Source organism: Pristiophorus japonicus, chromosome 4 (assembly GCF_044704955.1).
Source record: "Pristiophorus japonicus isolate sPriJap1 chromosome 4, sPriJap1.hap1, whole genome shotgun sequence".
Lineage (NCBI taxonomy): Eukaryota > Metazoa > Chordata > Chondrichthyes > Pristiophoridae > Pristiophorus > Pristiophorus japonicus.
In genome coordinates, this window is record NC_091980.1 from 31,134,291 (window position 1) to 31,150,363 (window position 16,073).

General features: G+C 46.4%; 1 protein-coding gene across 4 annotated transcripts in view; it reads left to right on the forward strand.

Annotated features, from left to right (window-relative positions):
• Positions 1-15,728, forward strand: part of LOC139262860 (jerky protein homolog) — a 99,596-nt gene extending 83,868 nt beyond the window's left edge. For 3 of the 4 annotated variants that reach the window (XM_070878073.1, XM_070878075.1, XM_070878077.1), the window contains 2 exons: positions 11,001-11,165; positions 14,961-15,727. Coding sequence is in view for 1 of the 4 variants with exons in the window: in XM_070878078.1 (XP_070734179.1) it covers positions 11,001-11,075 (75 nt within the window). In the remaining 3 variants the exon portion in view is untranslated. Of the gene's footprint in view, positions 1-11,000; positions 11,166-14,960 lie in introns of all 4 variants that reach the window. The other variant, XM_070878078.1, reaches the window with a different exon arrangement.
• The last annotated feature ends 345 nt before the right edge of the window (positions 15,729-16,073 follow it).

The following is a 16,073-nucleotide window of genomic DNA, read 5'->3' on the forward strand; positions in this document are numbered from 1 at the left end:
CTGGTTCGAGGGAATGTTACTTAAGAATCTGTCTCATGGAATGACCAGAGAGAATGTACTGAAGTAACTAGCAATGGGGATTGTCATTTTGTTAGTGCATCCAGTGCACCTCCAACAGGAAGTGTCACTCAGGAGTCTCAATCAGAATGACCACAGAAAGTGTTATCCAGGAAGCTCACTAACAAAATGACCGGTTAGATTGTCACTCGGAAGTATTACACAAGAAGCTCAATAATAGAACAAATAGAGAGACTGTCACTCAAAGTTCAGTAATTGAGTGATCCGAAGGAAGCGTCACTCAAGGGCTCACTAATAGAAGGACTAGAAGGAATGTGCACTCAGACGGCTCCATTAACAGTACTGCTAGTCTTCGAAATAGTGCCATGGTCCTATTATATATGTCGATGTGATTCTACATTTTGCTTTCATGTTCTGCGGGTGTACACATTGATACAATTGCGCAAAATGTCTGGGTCCCCAAAGCATTAAAGTGGGACTAATGTCCGCGGTGGCTGACCTGATCTGATATCCCAGGGTCAGCTAATTCCCATAATGCCGATAGGTACGTTGGGGGGGATGGAAAATTTGGGAAGGGGGCTTGGCAAGGACGTAAAGTTTTCATAAAAGGCTTCATCCATTTAAAGGGATGAGCAGACTCTTGCAAGAGGGAATGCAATGGCAGCTTCAGAAGGGCAAGTGTCTAACTTTTCAGAGGCTGATATTGAAATGCTGCTGTCACTCATTCGAGAAAGAAGGGGAAGCAGTTCAGTAAATTTTTAAAAATTTGGAATAAAAGGGTAGTATCAGTAATGGTGACCATGAAACTATCGGATTGTCGTAAAAACCCATCTGGTTCATTAATATCCTTTAGGAAAGGAAATCTACCACCCTTACCTGGTCTGGCCTGTATGTGACTCCAGACCCAAAGCAATGCGGTTGACTCTTAACTGCCACTCAGTTGTAAAAAACCACTACAAAAACAATCGGACGGAGCACCCGGCATCGACTTCAGCAGCGGCATTGGATACGACGACACCAGTCTGACGTAGTCATACTAATAGAATCATATCTTTCAGCCAATGTCCCAGACTCCTCCATCACCATCCCTGGGTATGTCCTGTCCCACCAGCAGGACAGACCCACCAGAGATGGCGGCACAGTAGTATACAGGTGGAAGGGCGTGGCCCTGGAGTTCTCAACATTGACTCCAGGTACTATGAAGTCTCATAGTATTAGGCCATATATGGGCAAGGAAATCTTCTGCTTATTATCACCTACCACCCTGAATCAGTACTGTTCCATGTTGAACACCACTTGGAAGAAGCACTGAGATTAGCAAGGACACAGAATTTACTCTGGAAGGGGGATTTCAATGTTCATCACCAAGAGCAGCTTGGTAGCACCACTATTGACCGAACTGGCCAAGTCATGACGGACATAGCTCCCAGACTGGGCCTGTGGCATGTGGTGAGAGAACCAACACAAGGGGAAAATCTACTTGTCCTCACCCTCACCAATCTACCTATAGCAGATGCATCGGTCCATCATCATAGACAGTCCCTCGGAGTCGAGGAAGACTTGCTTCCACTCTTAAAATGAGTTCTTAGGTGGCTGAACAGTCCAATACGAGAACCACAGACAATGTCACAGGTGAGGCAGATAGTCGTTGAGGGAAGGGGTGGGTGGGATTGGTTTGCCGCATGCTTTTTCCGCTGCCTGCACTTGTTTTCTGCATTCTATAGGTGATGAGATTCGAGGTGCTCAGCGCCCTCCCGGATGCACTTCCTCCACTTAGGGCGGTCTTTGGCCAGAGACTCCCAGGTGTCAGTGGGGATGTTGCACTTTATCGGGAAGGCTTTGAGGGTGTCCTTGTAATGTTTCCTCCGTCCACCTTTGGCTCATTTGCAGCGAAGGAGTTCCGAGTAGAGCGCTTGCTTTGGGAGTCTTGTGTCAGGTATGTGAACAATGTGGCCTGCCCAGCAGAGCTGATCAGGTGTGGTCAGTACGTCAATGCTGGGAATGTTGGCCTGGCCGAGGATGCTGATGTTGGTGCGTGTGTCCTCCCAGCGGATTTGTAGGATCTTGTGGACACATCGTTGGTGGTATCTCTCCAGCGACTTGAGGTGTCTGCTGTACATGGTCCGTGTCACTGAGCCATACAGGAGGGCAGGTATTACTACAGCGCTGTAGACCATGAGCCTTGGTGGCAGTTTTGAGGGTCTGGTCTTTGAACACTCTTTGCCTCAGGTGGCTGAAGGCTGCACTGGTGCACTGGAGGCTGTGTTGAATCTCGTCGTCATTGCCTGCTCTTGTTGATAAGAGGCTCCCAAGGTATGTTGTCCAGGGCCGTGCCGTGGATCTTGATGGCTGGGGGCAGTGCTGTGCGGCGAGGACAGGCTGGTGGAGGACCTTTGTCTTATGGATGTTAAGCATAAGGGCCATGCTTTCATACGCCTCAGTAAATACGTCGACTATGTCCTGGAATTCAGCCTCTCTATGTGCGCAGATGCATCTGCCCATGACAGCTCTAGTAGCAGTGACCACCACACAGGTCCCACCTTCACACTGAGAAAACCCTCCATTGTGTTGTGTGGCATTACCACCGTGCTAAATGGGATAGTTTCGAACAGATCAAGCAGCTCAAAACTGGGCATCCATGAGGTGCCATGGGCCATTAGCACCAGCAGAATTATATTCCACCACAATCTGTAACCTCATGGCCTGGCATATTGTTGACTCTACTATTACCATCAAGCCAGAGGACTGACCCTGGTTCAATGAGGAGTGTAGTAGGGCATGCCAGGAGCAGCACCAGGTGTACCTATAAATGAGGTGACAACCTGGAGAAGCTGCAACAAAGGACTACCTACATGCTAAAAAGCGGAAGCAGCATGCTATATACAGGGCTAAGCGATCCTACAATCAATGGAACAGACCAAAGCTATGCAGTCCTGCCACATCCAGTCGTGAATGGTGATGGACAATTAAGCAACTATTGGGAGCAGGAGGCTCCATGAACACCCCCGTCCTCAATGATGGAGGAGGCCAGTGTGTGTGAGGGAAAAAAGACAAGTGTGAAGCGTTTGCAACCATCTTTAGCCAGAAGTGCTGAGTATTGGCCTCCTCCTGAGGTCCCCAACATCACAGAATCCAGTCTTCAGCTAATTTGGTTCACCTGCATGATATCAAGAAACAGCTGAGCGCACTGGAAACAGCAAAGGCTATGGGCCCCGACAACATCCCAGTTGTCGTGCTGAAGACTTGTGCTCCAGCACTAGCCACGCCTCTAGCCAAGCTGTTCCAGTGCAGCTACAGCACTGGCACCTATTTGACAATGTGGAACACTGCCCAGGTATGTCCTGTCCTATCAACAAGAGCAGGCATTGACAATGAGTTTCAACACCGCTTCCAGTGCAGCCTTCAGCCGCCTGAGGAAAAGAATGTTTGAAGACCAAGCCCTCAAAACTGCCACCAAGCTCATGGTCTACAGGGCTGTAGTAATACCCACCCTCCTGTATAGCTCAGAGACATGGACCATGTACAGTAGACACCTCAAGTCGCTGGAGAGATACCACCAACGATGTCTCCGCAAGATCCTACAAATTCCCTGGGAGGACAGACGCACCAACATTAGCGTCCTCGACCAGGCCAACATCCCCAGCATTGAAGCACTGACCACACTTGATCAGCTCTGCTGGGCAGGCCACATTGTTCGCATGCCTGACACAAGACTCCCAAAGCAGGAGCTCTACTCGGAACTCCTTCACGGCAAACGAGCCAAAGCTGGGCAGAGCAAACGTTACAAGGACACCCTCAAAGCCTCCCTTCTGACACCTGGGAGTCCCTGGCCAAACACCGCCCTAAGTGGAGGAAGTGCATCCGGGAGGGCGCTGAGCACCTCGAGTTTCATTGCTGAGAGCATGCAGAAAACAAGCGCAGGCAGCAGAAAGAGCATGCGGCAAACCAGTCCCTCCCTCCCTTTCCCTCATCTGTCCCACCTGTGACCGAGTCTGTGGTTCTCGTATTGGACTGTTCAGCCACCTAAGAACTCGTGTTAAGAGTGGAAGCAAGTCCTCCTCGATTCCGAGGGACTGGCTATGATGATGATGATGTCCTGTCCACAAAAAGCAGGACAATTCCAATCCGGCCACTTATCGCCCCATCAGTCCACACTCAATCATCAGCAAAGTGATGGAAAGTGTCGTCAACAGTGATATCAAGCAGCATTTGCTCACCAATAACCTGCTCACCGATGCTCAGTTTGGGTTCCACCAGGACCACTCAGCTCCAGACCTCATTACAGCCTTGGTCCAAACATGGATAAAATAGCTAAATTGCAGAGGTGAGGTGAGAGTGACTGTCCTTAACATCAAGGCAACATTTGACTGAGTGTAGCATCAAGGAGCCCTAGTAAAAATGAAGTAAATGGGAATCAGGGGGAACACTCTCCACTGGCTGGAGTCATAGCTAGCACAAAAGAAGATGGTCTTGATTGTTGGAGGTCAATCATTTCAGCCCCAAAACATCGCTGCATGAGTTTCTCAGGGCAGTGTCCCTGAAGCAACCATCTTCAACTGCTTCATCAATGACCTTTCCTGCATCATAAGGTTAGAAATGGGGGATGTTTGCTGATGATTGCACTGTGCTCAGTTCCATTCGCAACTCCTCAGATAATGGAGCAGTCCATGCCCGCATGCAACAAGACCTGAACGACATTCAGGCTTGGGCTGATAAGTGGCAAGTAACATTCGCGCCATACAAGTGCCAGGCAATGACTATCCCCAACAAGCGAGAGTCTAACCACCTCCCATTGACATTCAACAGCATTAGTATCACCGAATCCCCCACCATCAATATCCTGGAGGGTCACCATTGAACAAAAACTTAACTGGATCTGCTACATAAATATTGTGATGACAAGAGCAGGTCAGAGGCTAACTTATTCTGTGGCGAGTATCTCACCACCTGACTCCCCAAAGCCTTTCCACCATCTACAAGGCACAAGTCAGGAATATGATAGAATACTCTCCATTTGCCTGGATGAGTGCTGCTCCAACAACACTCAAGAAGTTCGACACCATTCAGGACAAAGCAGCCCGCTTGATTGGCACCCCATCTATCACCTTAAACATTCACTCCCTCCACCACCAGCACACTGTGGCTGCAGTGTGTACCATCTGCAAGATGCACTGCAGCAACTCATCAAGGCTTCTTCAGCAGCACCTCCCAAACCTGCAACCTCTATCACCTAGAAGGACAAGAGCAGCAGGTGCATGGGAACATCATCCCCTGCAAGTTCCTCTCCAAGTCACACACCATCCTGACTTAGAAATATATCGTCATTCCTTCATCGTCGCTGGGTCATAATCCTGGAACTCCTTCCCTCACAGCAGTGTGGGAGTACCTTCACCACACAGACTGCAGCCATTCAAGAAGGTGGCTCACCACCACTTTCTCGAGGGCAATTAAGGATGGGCAATAAATACTGGTTTTGCCAGTGATGCCCACATCCCATGAACGAATTAAAAAAATAATTGTTTTAGTAGCTGGGAAGAGGCCATTACATGGAGCAGTACAGACTACGGGGAAGGAGCCTGCTACGGATGTGAATACCACCTCCATAGCACCTGGTACTCCCCTCAGAGTGTCAAAAGAAATGTAATGATCTTACAAGGTCAGCAAAGGTAAGTTTCTTGTCAGCTGAAGTACAGGGCAGCTAACTGAAACACAGGGAAGAAAGTGGGCATTCCCTGACCCATTATTCGAGCAAATACCCTTTGTGGTATCACATGGGGCCTTGCTCGTTGCCCAGATACAATGTAGCCTGGCAATAATGCATACGAGCCCTTGAAGTCCCACTTTTTAGGATCTTGGTTCCCTTCATCTACCTTCCAATCCATGAATCCTGACATGTTTTATGCCCCCTCCCCTGAATTACCCTATTATATACTGCAATGATATGGTGTGACGCTATTTTGTTTCCCATTCCGTGATTTTCCCAGGCATTCCTGCTAGATTAATCTATTGCAAGGCATAAATATCCACAGACCACATTTTTCATTTGTATTTTTGGCTGTCTGTTTGTTTCTGATTAAGTGTGCATGGTTAGTCGTGTCTGCTCAGATCATCTACATGGTTACACACACTCATGAAGTATGAGGGATCCTATTAAAGACAGATCCACCATAACATCACTCCTTCCTTACTGGCAATCAATAACAGTAAAATAATTCCATGATTGAGTACAGCATGAGGAAAGATAGTCCTTTTATAGTGATACCAATCAGTCATTATAACTTCCTATTAATTGCATTTACTGTATCAATCATACTCTTTAATTATACACCTCAATGGTTATAGAGAAAAAATTTATACAATTAAAGAAGGACATTTTGTGTGGTGTGAAAATATGAATTTTGGAAGCCAACTAGATATTTATTTGCTATGCATCAGCATTTCTTTAAAATCCTTTGCCACTTTCTGAGAATCCAATGTTTTGTTTGTATTAGAGCTGTAAATCTTGGTCTTTGCTCTAACATTCCAGCTGTTTCACATCAAACCGCACTATATCAACATGTCTTAATTCACTTTGGCATTTCCAGCTCCTGATATCAGCTTGAAACTAACTCCAAAGTAAAGAGCTTTGGTAATCTTAATATATCCATCAGCTGCCTGATTCACCTAATAAAAGGGACACATGACCCAGGAAACTTGATATTGCCCTTTAGAGATGGACAAGCCTGTTGATGGCCTTTTTTGACTTCAATAACAATGACCCAAGCACACTGAATGCAAAGCGAGACACTAATCTCATTCCAAACACATTGAGCTGTAATTTGCGCCCCCTACGGGTGAGTATGAGGTGTGCACATGGCTGTAGGGGCCGCGCATACTCCGGGTTTAAGCATGCGCTAAAACCTGGAACTTGCGATCTGTCAAGAATTTTCTTGACAGATCGCACGCATTCTTGGGAAAAGGGTATCCGCGGACAGTGAGTTGGGCTATTTGTCCGACTTCTGCCCAGCGAATGCCCGTGAAATTCTTATGCCTGGTAAAAACAGGCGTAAGGCCTGCTTTTACCAGTGTAAGACTTTTAAGGGAAAGAAAAATAGATTTTTTTCAATAATTTGTACATTTAAAAACATGTGGAATAAGGTAAATTTATTTTTAGACGTTAAAATATGTAAATGTATTTTTCAAAAACTTGAATTTTTGTTTTAAATATTTAATTAAATGCTGTTTTGATTAATTTTAAATATGTGATGTTTCTAAAATTTATTTTGAGTGTACATGTATTTTGGGGAGGTGGGGTTATTCCCATTCACACTTATCGTAATTCCGTACATAAGGAATCCCCATAAGTATGAATGGGGATTCCCCATATTTTATTAGTTGGGCTGACCCGCATGATCCCAGGGGCGCTTGTGAACCGCATGCATCTCTGTAATACATGGGTTTTGACCAGCTGATACCCGGAGAGGCTCAGGAGCGCAAGTGTCCGAACCTCCGGGACCATTAGGTAAGTGCATCGATTTTTTGCAGCTCGGGGGCATCCACTTGGGGGAAACCTCCAACTGCAATTTCAGGCTCATTGAAATTATATGCACAGTGCAAACCAAAGACTGCAAACTGTTATAAATAAACTAACTTTAGTCAGCCGATGCTCCTGTGCTATTAAGTAATAATGGGCCAGAAATTGGATTGCGCCGCACCTGTTTTACAGGCATGAAACGGGCACCTAGGTGTGCAATATGGCAGGTGATGTAATTGAAACATACACGATTCTGAGGGGGATTGAAAGGATAGATGCTGAGAGGCTCTTTCCTCTGGCTGGAAAGTCTAGAACTAGGGGGCATAGTCTCTGGATAGGAGTCAGCCATTTAAGACTGAGTGAGCAGGAATTTCATCACTCAGAGGGTTGTGAAGGAAGACACAAATAACCTTCCAGGAATACTAGGGGACGGAGGGTCTAACGAGAAGGAGGAACTGAAGGAAATCCTTATTAGTCAGGAAATTGTGTTAGGGAAATTGATGGGATTGAAGGCCGATAAATCCCCAGGGCCTGATAGTCTGCATCCCAGAGTACTTAAGGAAGTGGCCTTAGAAATAGTGGATGCATTGGTGATAATTTTCCAACAGTCTATCGACTCTGGATCAGTTCCAATGGACTGGAGGGTAGCTAATGTAAAACCACTTTTTAAAAAAGGAGGGAGAGAAAAAATGCGGAATTTTAGACCGGTTAGCCGAATCAATTATTAAAGATGAAATAGCACCGCATTTGGAAAGCAGTGACAGGATTGATCCAAGTCAGCATGGATTTATGAAAGGGAAATCATGCTTGAAAAATCTTCTAGAATTTTTTGAGGATGTAACTAGTAGAGTGGACAAGGCAGAACCAGTGGATGTGGTGTATTTGGACTTTCAAAAGGCTTTTGACAAGGTCCCACACAAGAGATTGGTGTGCAAAATTAAAGCACATGGTATTGGCGGTAATGTATTGATGTGGATAGAGATCTGGTTGGCAGACAGGAAGCAGAGAGTCGGGATAAGCGTATCCTTTTCAGAATGGCAGGCAGTGACTAGTGGGGTGCCGCAGGGCTCAGTACTGGGACCCCAGCTATTTACAATATACATCAATGATTTAGATGAATGTGATATCTCCAAGTTTTCAAATGATACTAAACTGGGTGGCGCTGTGAGCTATGAGGAGGATGCTAAGAGACTGCAGGGTGACTTGGACAGGTTAGGTGAGTGGGAAAATGCATGGCAGATGCAGTATAATTTGGATAAATATGAGGTTATCCACTTTGGTGGCAAAAGCATGAAGGCAGAATATTATCTAAATGGTGGCAGATTAGAAAAAGGGGAGGTGCAATGAGACCTGGATATCATGTACATCAGTCATTGAAAGTTGGCATGCAGGTACAGCAGGCAGTGAAGAAGGCAAATGGCATGTTGGCTTTCATATCTAGGGGATTTGAGCATAGGAGCAGGGAGGTCTTGCTGCAGTTGTACAGAGCCTTCGTGATGCCTCACCTGGAATATTATGTTCAGTTTTGGTCTCCTAATCTGAGGAAGAATGTAATTGCTATTGAGGGAGTGCAGCAAAGGTTCACCAGACTGATTCCCGAGATGACAAGACTGACATATGAGGAGAGACTGGATCAACTGGGCCTGTATTCACTGGTTTAGAAGAATGAGAGGGGATCTCATAGAAACATAAAATTCTGATGGGACTGGACAGGTTAGATGCAGGAAGAATGTTCCCGATTTTGGGGAGGTCCAAAACCGGGGTCACAGTCTTAAGGATAAGGGGTAAGCCATTTAGGACAGAGATGGGGAGAAGAAACTTCTTCACTCAGAGTTGTTAAACTGTGGAATTCCCTACCGCAGAGTTTTGTTGATGTCAGTTCGTTAGATAAGTTAAAGAGGGAGTTAGATATGGCACTTCGGGCTAAAGGGATCAAGGGGTATGGAGAGAAAGCAGGAAAGGGCTACTGAGGTGAGTGATCAGCCATGAGCTTATTGAATGGTGGTGCAGGCTCAAAGGGCCAAATGGGCTACTCCTGCAGCTATTTTCTATGTTTCTATGTGAAGATTTGGAATTCTCTACCCAGAGGGCTGTGGATGCTGAGTCATTGAGTATATTCATGCCTGAGGTAGGTAGATTTTTTGGACTCTAGGGGAAGTAAGGAATATGGGGATCGGGTGGGAAAGTAGAGTTGAGGTCAAAGATCAACAATGATCTTATTTAAATACGGAGCAGGCTCGAGGGGGCGTATGGCCTACTCCTGCTCCTAATTCTTATGTTCTTTTGCAGGCACCACCAAATTGAATCATGTGCTACACTAGGCCTCCAGGGCACCCGCCAGAAGTATTCAGAAAGCTCATTGATATCAAAATAAGGGTCTAGCCGGTTTTTGGACCCTTTTGTGAAAGTGGTCTGCCCCAATGCCTGACACGCCACGTGATAAAGCCCCAGCAAATCATGGGGCTAGAATTTCTACTTTGCTGTCTATCGCCCCAAAAATGCGCGATGTTCCAGCGATGTTTGATATCCAAGCCTTACGGATCACTGGCTCATCGCCCATTTTTTGGATGGCGATTTTCCACTCGGCAATAGGCCATCGATGTCAAATGGACGATGCAAAAGGTCAAAGATGTGACATTCGCCCAACGAACGGTCAGCGATGTGGAAGGCAAAAGCTTCCCTAGCAACGGCCTTCTGCACATTCGATTTTTAAATTTTTTTCCGGTTGACAGCATTTCGCGCGTTTCGGGAGGTCAAGGTTTATCCACACATCTGCAGGCAGCCGATTGTTGTGGGAGAGAGTGCGAGAAGGAGGAGGGAGCTTGGATTAGGATTGTGAGGATTAAGAGAGCAAAAGGTGATAAATTGGAAAATGTCAGTGATTTGAAAATGTGCAGTTGAAAACGTTAATTTTAAAACGTAAATTCAAAATATTATAAAACTTATAAACATCAAATATGTCAGCATCATCGTCTGATGCGGAGGAGGCTCGCAAAAGGGCCAAGCCCTTCTCAGATGAGGCAAACGAGATCCTCGTTCAGGAGGTTTACACAAGGTGGGGCGAGTTAACCCGGGGTGCCAGTGGGAAACCCTTACCCCGGGCATACAGGAAGATATGGGCCGAGATGTCTGACGTCGTCTCGGCAGCATCTAACGAGGTGAGGGGGTCCAACCAATGCCGCAAGCGTTGGAACAGTCTGGTCCCGTCAGCAAGTGTAAGTACAGATTTTATATTGTATATTGTAATTTTAATATTAAATCGCCTGCATTGAAATATATTTTGTACATAGCTGGACACTTTTGTACATTAACTCCTTGACATTGCAGACCTCACTGGAGATTGTATTAGTGATATGTTTGTGCTAATCATCACCTCTTATCCCCAATATGTGTTATAACTGTTAAAATGTCTTTCCATGATAGTACACATACCAGACAGCTTATGCCATGCACTTTGCCAATTTTGTAGAGGAAGATATCGAACAACAACCGAGCCCAGCAGAGAGACGCATGGGAGGGGACACAGCTGTCTTACCACCACTGACTGACATTGAGGGGCGTGCTGCGGCTCTGGTTGGGAGCCACAGTCGAGCGGCCACCTCACATGGATCTGCCGAGACCTCTGATGTGTTACGTGAGTAATGTATCAAGCAGTGTTAAAGTACTGTTAAAGCACAGGAGGGCAGGAAAAAGAGGGGAAAGCTATAGTGATAGGGGATTCAATTGTAAGGGGAATCGATAGACATTTCTGCGGCCACAACCGAGACTCCAGGATGGTATGTTGCCTCCCTGATGCAAGGGTCAAGGATGTCTCGGAGCGGGTGCAGGGCATTCTGAAAATGGAGGGTGAACAGCCAGTTGTCGTGGTGCATATAGGTGTCAACGATATCGGTAAAACAAGTGATGAGGTCCTCCAAGATGAATTTAGGGAGCTAGGAGCTAAATTTAAAAAGTAGGACCTCAAAAGTAGTAATCTCAGGATTGCTACCAGTGCCACGTGGTAGTCAGAGTAGGAATCATAGGATAGCTCAGATGAATACGTGGCTTGAGGAGTGGTGCAGCAGGGAGGGATTCAAATTCCTGGGACATTGGAACCGGTTCTGGGAGAGGTGGGACCAGTACAAACCGGACGGTCTGCACCTGGGCAGGACCGGAACCAATGTCCTAGGGGGGAGTGTTTGCTAGTGCTGTTGGGGAGGAGTTAAACTAATACGGCAGATGGATGGGAACCTATGCAGGGAGACCGAGGGAAGTAGAATGGAGGCAGAAGCAAAAGATAAAAAGAAGAAAAGTAAAAGTGGAGGGCAGAGAAACCTAAGGCAAAAAGCAAAAAGGGCCACATTACAGCAAAATTCTAAAGGAGCAAAGTGTGTTAGAAAGACAAGCCTGAAGGCTCTGTGCCTCAATGCGAGGAGTATTCGGAATAAGGTGGACGAATTAACTGCGCAGATAGCAGTTAACGGGTATGATGTAATTGGCATCATGGAGACATGGCTCCAGGGTGACCAAGGCTGGGAACTCAACATCCAGGGGTATTCAACATTTAGGAAGGATAGCCAGAAAGGAAAAGGAGGTGGGGTGGCATTGCTGGTTAAAGAGGAAATTAAAGTAATAGTAGGAAAAGACATTAGCTTGGATGATGTTGAATCGGTATGGGTGGAGCTGCGAAATACCAAGAGGCAGAAAATGCTAATGGGAGTTGTGTACAGACCACCAAACAGTAGTAGTAAGGTTGGGGACAGCATCAAACAAGAAATAAGGGATGCATGCAATAAAGGTACAGCAGTTATCTACATATTATTGGGCTAACCAAACTGGTAGCAATGCGGTGGAGGAGGATTTCCTGGAATGTATTCGGGATGGTTTTCTAGGCCAATATGTCGAGGAACCAACCAGGGAGCTGGCCATCCTAGACTGGGTGATGTGTAATGAGAAAGGACTAATTAGCAATCTTGTTGTGCGAGACCCCTTGGGGAAGAGTGACCATAACATGGTAGAATTCTTTATTAGGGTGGAGAGTGACATAGTTAATTCAGAAACTAGGGTCCTGAACTTAAGGAACGGTAACTTCGATGGTTTGAGGCGTGAATTGGCTAGAGTAGACTGGCAAATGATACTTAAAGGGTTGACGGTGGATAAGCAATGGCAAACATTTTAAGATCACATGGATGAATTTCAGCAATTGTACATCCCTGTCTGGAGTAAATATAAAACGGGGAAGGTGGCTCAACCGCGGCTAACAAGGGAAATTAAGGATAGTGTTAAATCCAAGGAAGAGCCATATAAATTGGCCAGAAAAAGCAGCAAACCTGAGGACTGGGAGAAATTTAGAATTCAGCAGAGGAGGACAAAGGGTTTAATTAAGAGGGGGGAAAATAGAGTACGAGAAGAAGCTTGCCGGGAACATAAAAACTGACTGCAAAAGCTTCTATAGATATGCTAAGAGAAAAAGATTAGTGAAGACAAACGTAGGTCCCTTGCAGTCGGATTCAGGTGAATTTATAATGGGGAACAAAGAAATGGCAGACCAATTGAACAAATACTTTTGTTCTGTCTTCACGAAGGAAGACACAAATAACCTTCCGCTTGTACTCTGGGACAGTGGGTCTAGTGAGAAGGAGGAACTTGAGGATATCCTTATTAGGCGGGAAATTGTGTAGGGAAATTAATAGGATTGAAGGCCGATAAATCCCCGGGGCCTGAGAGTACTTAAGGAAGTGGCCCTCGAAATAGTGGATGCATTCGTGATCATTTTCCAACAGTCTATCGACTCGGGATCAGTTCCTATAGACTGGAGGGTAGTTAATGTAACACCACTTTTTAAAAAGGGAGGGAGAGAGAAAGCGGGTAATTATAGACCAGTTAGCCTGACATCAGTGGTGGGGAAAATGTTGGAATCAATTATTAAGGATGAAATAACAGCGCATTTGGAAAGCACTGATAGGATCGGTTCAAGTCAGCATGGATTTATGAAAGGGAAATCATGCTTGACAAATCTTTTGGAATTTTTTGAGGATGTAACGAGTAGAGTGGACAAGGGAGAACCAGTGGATGTGGTGTATTTGGACTTTCAATAGGCTTTTGACAAGGTCCTACACAAGAGATTGGTGTGCAAAATCAAAGAACATGGTATTGGGGGTAATGTATTTACATGGATAGAGAACTGGTTGGCAGACAGGAAACAGAGAGTCGGGATAAACGGGTCCTTTTCAGAATGGCAGGCAGTGACTAGTGGATTGTCACAGGGTTCAGTGCTGGGACCTCAGCTCTTTACAATATACATCAATGATTTGGATGAAGGAATTGAGTGTAATATCTCCAAGTTTGTAAATGACACTAAACTGGGTTGCCGTGTGAGCTGTGAGGGGGACGCTCAGAGGCTGCAGGGTGACTTAGACAGGTTAGGCGAGTGGACAAATGCATGGCAGATGCAGTATAATGTGGCTGAATGTGAGGTTATCCACTTTGGGGGCAAAAACGCAAAGACAGAATATTTTCTGAATGGTGGCAGATTAGGAAAAGGGGAGGTGCAACGAGCCCTGGGTGTCATGGTTCATCAGTCACTGAAAGTTGGCATGCAGGTGCAGCAGGCGGTAAAGAAGGCAAATGGTATGTTGGCCTTCATAGCTAGGGGATTTGAATATAGGAGCAGGGAGGTCTTGCTGCAGTTGTACAGGGCCTTGGTGAGGCCTCACCTGGAATATTGTGTTCAATTTTAGTCTCCTAATCTGAAGAAGGGCGTTCTTGCTATTGAGGAAGTGCAGCGAAGGTTCACCAGACTGATTCCCGGGATGGCAGGACTGACATATGAGGAGAGACTGGATCAACTGAGCCTTTATACATTGGAATTTAGAAGGATGAGTGGGGATCTCATAGAAGCATACAAGATTCTGATGGGGCGGGACAGGTTAGATGTGGGTAGATTGCTCCCGATGTTGGGGAAGACCAGAATCAGGGGACAGTGTTAGGATAAGGGGTAAGCCATTTAGGACTGAGATGAGGAGAAACTTCTTCACTCAGCGCTGTTAACCTGTGGAATTCCCTGTCGCAGGGAGTTGTTGATGCCAGTTCATTGGATATATTCAAGTGGGAGTTAGATATGGCCCTTATGACTGAAGGGATCAAGGGGTATGGAGAGAAAGCAGGAAAGGGGTACTGAGGGAATGATCAGCCATGATCTTATCGAATGGTGGTGCAGGCTCGAAGGGCCGAATGGCCTACTCCTGCACCTATTTTCTATGTTTCTATGTAATCCTGCCTGTACAACTCTGTGTTACTGAATTCCGCAAAGATGTACTCGCATATGATGCATTGTTATGTAACATCTCCTGGTCTCATTTATTGCAGTGGTAATGCTCCACCTTCATATGCCAGCGCAGCGCAATAATGTATACCCCTCTGCTATAATAAACTCAATTGTGTTTTGCAGGGCCCACAACACGCACAGCACAAATGTGCAGATCACCAGCGGTTCCGTTACAGGTGGTCCTCACCACGGGTGGGGAGGAGGAGGAGCAGGAAGATACCACAGACCCGGAGGAGGAGGAACTCGATTCGGAGGAAGATTCCTCTAGCATCCCTCAGCATGTGGTGGAATCACCTGTGGGACCGTGGCCATTCCGTCGGCATCTTCGATGGAAGAAGCAGCGGGACCAAGTGGCGTGCAACTGTCGACACCAAGGCGAGCATTAGTGCCCTTGCAGACCCCGCAGAGGGTGAGTCAGCGAGTAGAGCACCCGCGTACCCTGGCCGATCGCATGGATGGCTTGGCTCAAATGTGCAAGGAGACCGTCGCATTAAGTCGCGACCATCTCCAGGCGTTTGTGGCTTTCACGGAGACCTTCTCCCGGGTGTCACAACAGACGCTCGGAGATGCATCAGCAGACTGTCGCCACCAATGCCTTGCGGCATGCATTGTTGGCGGGACACAGTGCTGCACCTGAATGTGATGTGATGCCGCAGACTGCAAAAGCCAGCACACAAGTGGGTCAGGAGGAAGCAATTCCTTCTGATTTGGAAGGCGATCCCCCGCTTCGCCTTCCCCTCCTACACCCCCCCCCCCCCCCACAACAGGCGATCGCAGCAGCAGTTCCCCACCACGGCAGGAAGTCTTGCCGTTGGCAGTTGCATGCCCGCGACGTATCGGTGCCAACCTGGGACCAAATTGGGCGGGTGGGGCTTGAGTACGGGGAGGGAAACGTGGCCGCAGGTTATGTGTGTATAATGTTTGTTCTTTCTGTTAATGGTTTACTGTTGGGGTGTTTGGGGAAGTTGGGTGGGAGGGTGAGTGGGTGGGTTGTTGGCTGGTTGGGTTGCTCCTGTGTAGTTGAAATTTAAATTTTTTTTTGAGTAAAAATGTTTGATTACATTTTACAATTTACAATTGTTGTGCATTTTCTTATAATAATGTAGTAACATATTAATGTAAACAATGGCCAACCAGACCGGGTAATGAGGTAACATAGCTCAACGCTAATGCAAACGCAATCATTGTTTTGCGATAAACGTAACTGTAACTCTGGCTGTCCACAATGAAACGCCT